This window comes from Salvelinus sp. IW2-2015, unplaced genomic scaffold (assembly GCF_002910315.2).
Source record: "Salvelinus sp. IW2-2015 unplaced genomic scaffold, ASM291031v2 Un_scaffold3029, whole genome shotgun sequence".
NCBI classification, from domain to species: domain Eukaryota; kingdom Metazoa; phylum Chordata; class Actinopteri; order Salmoniformes; family Salmonidae; genus Salvelinus; species Salvelinus sp. IW2-2015.
The window spans coordinates 89,896-97,550 of NW_019944321.1; the positions used below are offsets into that span (position 1 = coordinate 89,896).

The 7,655-nt window shown below is 42.2% G+C and overlaps 1 protein-coding gene across 1 annotated transcript in view; it reads left to right on the forward strand.

Moving 5' to 3' along the window:
* Positions 1-2,087: 2,087 nt before the first annotated feature.
* The window catches only part of LOC112075204 (perforin-1-like), a gene marked incomplete at its 3' end in the record, with an annotated part of 20,705 nt that continues 15,137 nt past the window's right edge, over positions 2,088-7,655 (forward strand). Inside the window, exons 1-2 of the mRNA XM_070440807.1 lie at positions 2,088-2,434; positions 2,548-2,787. Coding sequence (XP_070296908.1) covers positions 2,088-2,434; positions 2,548-2,787 — 587 coding nt within the window. The remainder of the gene's footprint in view (positions 2,435-2,547; positions 2,788-7,655) is intronic.

Here is a 7,655-nt window from a genome sequence, read left to right on the forward strand (position 1 = left end):
AACATCTTTTTAAACTTTTGGCAGAAGAGATGACCTAAGAAGTTTAATCAAGGATGACCTAGCTTGATTAAGCTCTCGCCAGTTGATATCGGCACAGGATCAGGTATTTAAGTCTCCATATTACATCCACTAGATTCCAATATTCCAGACATTCATGATTTCCTTAAGTGTTGGGGGGATTAGTTTGTATGTTGATTTCCTTTAACGGCCATAGGGTATTTAGATCGTATTAAATCTCCCGAACATATAGGTCTGTGTTGCTTGTAGAGTTGATTCAATGCTTTATATATGTTTCAAAGAAGCTTGAGTCATTATTCAGGACCGTATAGTATAGACCATAGCTGTTTATTGTCCATAACACTATTTTAAAATATCCATTCTACCTTGGGATTTGTTTGGACAATTTGCACATTTGATCAAAATCTAATGTTAATTAAAACCATCACCCTTTTGAATTTCTTTGCCCATGGAGAAGCAATTTCGCCCCCTCCCCAGTTCTTTTTCACGCAAACTTAATCTAAAACTTTTGACATGGTTGTTCCTGTAACAATAGACATACTATATTTATTCTCTTTTGGGCCAGTATACTGATTGTCTTTTCTTATTTATCTGCTAGGCCATTACATTAGTACGAGGCTTATACTTAATTTCACACTTACCATACTGAGACGAACTTTTCAATTAGTAAAATATTGTTTGTATAAGTACGATTAAACAAGTAACCCACATGGATGAATTGAGTGTCCTTATAGCGGTACCAGATACTGGGCTTTTCTACTAGTAAACCTCCAAGTGGTCCCTCTGTTTCCACCGCTAAAAGCCTCTATCCCGAAGTTGGGGTTGTCATCCAATGCCAGAGCCACCTCGGACCCCTGCATCCACTAACCGATCGCGTCTGGGTCCCCTTTGGTTAAAAGCACAGTCCATTTACCCAATTGAGTAGATTCCTGCCAAATAGCCATTTTCCGATCGCCCTCAACCTCGAGTTTGTTATATACACTGCTCAAAAATAAAGGGAACTTAAACAGCACATGTAAACTCCAGTCATACACTTCTGTTGATATCAAACTGTCCACTTAGGAGAACGAACCTGATTGACCACTAAATTCACTGCTGTTGTGCAAATCGGTAGACAAAGGTGGAAATTATAGGCAATTAGCGACACCCCTCAATAAAGGAGTGTTCTGCAGGTGGTAGACCACAGCCTTTCTCATTTCCTATGCTTCTGGCTGATGCTTTTGGTCACTTTTGATGGGCGGTTGCTTCATCCTGATTGTAGTAGATGAGACAGGGAGTCTACAACCACACCAGTGGCTAGGTAGTGCAGCTCATCAGGAGGCACATCAATTGCTGGCTGTGGCGAAGAAGGTTTGCTGTGTTCTGTCAGCGTAAGTGTCCAAGTATGGAGAGCGCTCCAGGAGAGAGTGGATCTCAGGGCCGTCTGCCGGAGAGGTCCTGGAGGGCACCCAGCAGCGGACGCTCACTCCGCCTTTGAGAGGACGGAGCACTTAAAGAGCCCTGCCACAATGACCCCAGCAGGCCACAAACTCGTGAAAAGAGGAGAGGCTGTAAAGTAAAACAAATGTGGACAAAGGTTCAAGGGTCTTGATTACACTCTCCGTAAAATTTGCACTGTATTAGTGGTTTCATTTCAGTCAACAAGTTTTTTACATCATGAGTTTAACAGTACTGTCAACTTCCTTTCATCCTCATCCCCTCCAGAATAATTTCTTATCCCCTAACACATTACATTTTCTCTGCACCCCTCTTTTTTCCCCCACACCTATGTCAAGGTACATTCTCCTTACCCATTATCTCTCTCGCCTCACTCTGCTTGCTTACTCTCCTCCTGTTCATATACCCATCTATTCTTCACCATCTTCTCTCCCCATTCTCACCCTCTATACTCTCTCGCTCTTCTATCCTCGGCTTCTTCTCTTCTCCTCTCTCTTCTCTCTCTCTCTCTCTCTCTCCTATCTCTGCTCCTCTTCCTCTCCTCTCTCTCTCTCTCTCTCTCTACTCTCTCCTTCCTCTCTCTCTCTTCTCTCTCTTCTGCTCCTCTGCTTCCTCCCATTTTAGAATTCGTCATGACCTTCCCAGCCCTTCCCATCTACTCCCTTCCTCTCCTCCTTCTCCTTTCTCAACTGGACTCCGCCCTCACCTGTCGTACTGCCAGGAAATCCCAGTGTGACTCCGCCCCCTTCGTCCCCGGTCACAACCTGGCAGGGGAGGGGTTTGACGTGGTGACCCTGAAACGTAAAGGGGCCTACCTGATAGACCTGAAGACCTACCTGTCTCCCAATAAAACCTGTACACTGTGTAGTAACCCCCTACAGGGGGACAAGCTGCAGAAAATACCCCTGTCTGTTGTAGACTGGAGGCCCTACAGCCACTGTACTGAGGATATCTCCAGCCACTCCCATGCCTCTGTCAGGTGAGTAGGATGGTTTCTGACTGTTTACTTCATGAGCATTTTCTTTTTTGGACAGTAAACATCTCTCCTCTGCTCTCCTGTCCTCACCTATCCTCTCCTCTTCTCTCCTCCAGTAACCTGGCACAGTCCACTACCAACGAGATCTCTACAAAATGGAAGGGGGGTTTTGGTTATGAGGCAAAGGTGTCTGTAAGCGTACCTGTGGGACCGGTAATTGTAGGTGTGGAGAAGGATGTGGGCGCTAGCATAGAGATGGGAGGGTCCCAGTCTGATGTAGCCATCTTTGCCACAACCAAGACCAAAGAGGACCGCCACTCTTTCTTCTCACAGAATCTCCGCTGCCGTCACTACAGGTAATAATAACATTAATGATGATTTGTTCCACTTTTATAGCGCTTCCCTTACAGATAAAAAACAATGCTTTCCCAGGTGATCTTGTGTGATAACATGTGACAACATTTTAAAGCAACATGTGAAAACATGATCTCATATGAAACATTTTTTACAACATGGGGATGCAAAATGTCAAAATGACAACATTTGAGCTATAGACAAAAACCTCCAGGGGACCATGCAACAACGCCCAAGAACGTCCTCAAAACGTCCTCGGGGACAACCCTGGAACAAACCGGGAACTAGACAAAACCTCTAGGGGACAATGACAAAGCGTTCTGAGAACATCCCCCCAAAAAACATCCTTGCTTGCCTGGAAAAGAAATGGGAACTAGACAGCCTCCAGAGGGAAATATAACTGCATCGCAAGAACGTCCTAAAAACGTCTTAGGGGACATCCCTGGAACAAAATGCTAACTAGACAAAAAAATATATATTTTAATTCTTTCTAAATTTTGTCAAGCAACTTGTTACCGACATTTATGATGATTTAATTTATGATGATTTCTGTGTTTATATTATTAAAAATAATCTCTCTTTTGTCTACTAGTGGTGCGTGGCTTAGCTAAGAATGTGGTCTCAACAGTATAAAAACTCAAGGTTTGTGATAAAAGCACCAGATTTGGCACAGTGGTAGATATGTATGACCTCTGAAAAGATACAGTTACGGGGCCCCCCCAGATTTGGCCCCTGGAGGCCCGGCAGTAACAATAACAAAAAAATAGCAAATATTTAAATACATAATTAGATTACAGTTAATGTTTCTATACCAAGTAAAATCAAATCAAATCAAAATGTATTGGTCACATACACATGGTTAGCAGATGTTAATGCGAGTGAAGCGAAATGCTTGTGCTTCTAGTTACAATAGTGCAGTAATTTATAACAAGAAGTCCAACAATTCCCATCATGGAGACGTCACAGCAGTTTAAATAAGATCATGAATGTCACAGCCAGGTTAAATAAATCATGAGTTCACATGCGCGGTTAAAGCGTAAAGATCATGACGTCACAGCGGGTTACACATAAGATGCATGATGTCCACAGCAGTGTTAAATTTACGGTCATGAAACGTCACAGGCGGGTTAAATAATGATCATGATGTCACAGCAGGTTAAATAAATAAGTATCATGAATGTCAGCAGGCAGGTTAAAATAGATCATGATGTCACAGGCGGGTTAATAAGATCATGACGTCACTTGGTCAGGTCTAATAAACTAAGACATGCGTCAAGCAGGAGTTTAAATAAGATCATGACGTCACAGCGGGTTGGAGAGAGAGAGTCACTCGGATGCAAAAGCCCGGGTTTATAGAGAATCATGGGGAGGCATCGGTTTGAGCAAGCAGCGGTGGTTAATAATAAGATGCGATAGACGCTCGACAGCAGGTCTCATAATATAGAGATCATCGTAAGACAGTGCAGACAGGGCGCAGGTTAAATATACCTGATGAGATCATAACGTCACAGCAGGTTAAATAGAGATCATGATAGAAACCTCTGAAGCCCCGGTCACTAGCAGGGTTACCAATAAGTATGTCCATATTGACTCGCTCACACGAGACGGGTTAATAAGAGGCATAAGAATCGCTCACAGGGCCAGCTGTTTACATAAGATATGACAGATCACACACTGTGTGGGTTAAATATACAGATCATGATGTCACAGCAGGTTAACATAAGATCATGAATTGCTCTAACGCGGGCATTAAAGATGTGGATGAGGGCGACAATGAAGGCTCTGCCAAATGAGAGTTAAATAGATAATTTAGCCAACGTCACACCTGTCCTGCCGGTTGTTTGAATATAAAGATCATGATGTCACAAGGTTAAAAATAAGTATCATGGGCGATCAGAGAGACAGCGGGCTTATAATCACATGCATAGACTCGTTCAGTCATGCATGACGTATACAACGCAGAGGACGGTGCTTTAAACTACAGATTTCATGACATTGGCTCACAAGCACGGCATTATTAAAATAGATCATGATGTCAACAGGCAGCGTTAAATAAGGATAATTGCTTGTCAGGTGAGTAGGATGGTTTTTTGACTGTTTCTTCTCATGAGCATTTTCTTTTTTTGGACAGTAAACTTCTCTCCTCTGCTCTCCTGTCTCACCTATCCTCTCCTCTTCTCTCCTCCATACCTGGCACAGTCCACTACCAACGAGATCTCTACAAAATGGAAGGGGGGTTTTGGTTATGAGGCAAGGTGTCTGTAAGCGTACCTGTGGGACCGGTAATTGTAGGTGTGGAGAAGGATGTGGGCGTAGCATAGAGATGGGAGGGTCCCAGTCTGATGTAGCCATCTTTGCCACAACCAAGACCAAAGAGGCACGCCACTCTTTCTTTCTCAGAATCTCCGCTGCCCGTCACTACAGGTAAATAAACATAAATGATGATTTGTTTTTCCACTTTTATAGGCGCTTCCCTACAGATAAAAAACAATGCTTTCCCAGGTGATTTGTGTGGATAACATGTGACAACATTTTAAAAGCAATGTGAAAACACATGATCTCATATGAAACATTTTTTACAACATGGGGATGCAAAATGTCAAAATGACAACATTTGAGCTATAGACAAAACTCCAGGGGACCATGCAACAACGCCCAAGAACGTCCTCAAAACGTTCCTCGGGGACAACCCTGGAACAACCGGAACTAGACAAACCTCTAGGGGACATGCCAAAGCGTTCTGAGAACATCCCCCCAAAAACATCCTTGCTTGCCTGGAAAGAAATGGGAACTAGACAGCCTCCAGAGGGAAAATATAACTGCATCGCAAGAACGTCCTAAAAAACGTCTTAGGGGACATCCCTGGAACAAATGCTACTAGACAAAAAAATGATATATTTAATTTCTTTCTAAATTTTGTCAAGCAACTTGTTTACGACATTTATGATGATTTAATTTATGATTGATTTCTGTGTTTTATATTATTTAAAAATAATCTCTCTTTTGTCTACTAGTGGTGCGTGGTTAGCTAAGAATTGGTCTCAACAGTATAAAACTCAGGTTTTGTGATAAAAGCACCAGATTTTGGCAGCAGTGGTAGATATGTATGACCTCTGGAAAAGATACAGTTACTTGGGGCCCCCCAGATTTGGCCCCTGGAGGCCCGGCAGTCCAATATAACAAAAAATAGAATATTTAAATACATAATTAGATTACAGTTATGTTTCTAATACCAAGTAAAATCAAATCAATCAAAAGTATTGGTACATATACACATGGTTAGCAGATGTTAATGCGAGTGGATGAAGCGAAATGGCTTGTGCTTCTAGTTACAATAGTGCAGTAATTTATAAACAAGAAGTCAACAATTCCAACAACAACCTAATACACACAAACCTAACAAGTATCTAACAATTCCAACAACAACCTATATACCACCAACCTAACAAGTAATTCTAACATTCCACAACAAACCTAATACACCAAAACCTAACAAGTAATCTAACAATTCCCACAACAACCTATACACACACTAGAAGGTGGTGAATGAAATATGTAAGTTGAGTCGAAGTTTACTTACACCTTAGCCAATACAATTTAAACTCAGTTTTTGCACAATTCCTGACTTTTTAATCCCAGTAAAAATTCCCTGTCTTAGGTCAGTTAGGATCACCACTTTATTTTACCAATGTGAAATGTCAAGAATAATAGTAAGACGAGAATTATATATTTCAGCTTTTATTTCTTTCATCACCTTCCCAGTGGGTCAGAAGTTTACATACACTCAATTAGTATTTGAATAGCATTGCCTTAAATTGTTTATCTTGGGGTCAAACGTTTCGGGTGGCCTTCCCACAATTTTGGTGAATTTTGGCCCATTGGGTGTTGGTGATTTTGGCCATTCCTCTGAAGAGCTGGTGTAATGAGTGAGGTTTTAGGCTCCTTTTCGCACACACTTTTTTTAGATCTGCCACAAAATTTTCCATAGGAATGAGGTCAGAGCTTTGTGGATGGCACTCCAATACCTTGACTTTGTGTCCTTAAGCCATTTTTGCAACAACTTTGGAAGTTGCTTGGGGTCATTGCCCATTTGTAAGACCCATTTGCGGACCAAGGCTTTAACTTCCTGACTGATGTCTTGAGATGTTGCTTCATATATCGACATCATTTTCCTCCCTCATGATGCAATCTATTTGTGACGTGCACCAGTACCTCCTGCAGCAAGCACCCCCACACATGATCCTGCCATCCCGTGCTTCACGACTGGATGGTGTTCTTCGGTGGGATGGTGTTCCCCCTTTTTCATCGAAACATAACGATGTTCATTTATGGCTAGACAGTTCTATTTTTGTTTCTCAGACAAGAGGAGTTTTCTCCAAAAAGTACGATCTTTGTCCCCATGTGCAGTTGAAACGTTAGTTGGCTTTTTATGGCGGTTTTGGGAGCAGTGGCTTCTTCGTTGCTGAGCGGCATAACAGGTTATGTCGATATGAACTCGTTTTACTGTGGATATAGATACTTTTGTACCTCCAGCATCTTCAACAAGGTCTTTGCTGTTGTTCTGGATTGATTTGCACTTTTTCGCACCAAAGTCTTGTTCATCTCTAGGAGCAGAACGCACTCTCCTTCCTGAGCGGTATGATGGCTGCGTGGGTCCCATAGTGTTTATTACTTGCGTACTTTGTTTGTACAGATGAACGTGTACCTTTAGGTGTTTGGAAAATTGCTCCCAAGGATGACCAGACTGTGGAGGTCTGCAATTTTTTCTTCTGAGGTCTTGGCTGATTTATTTAGATTTTCCCATGATGTCAAGCAAAGAGGCACTGAGTTTTGAAGGTAGGCCATGAAATACATCCACAGGCACACCTCA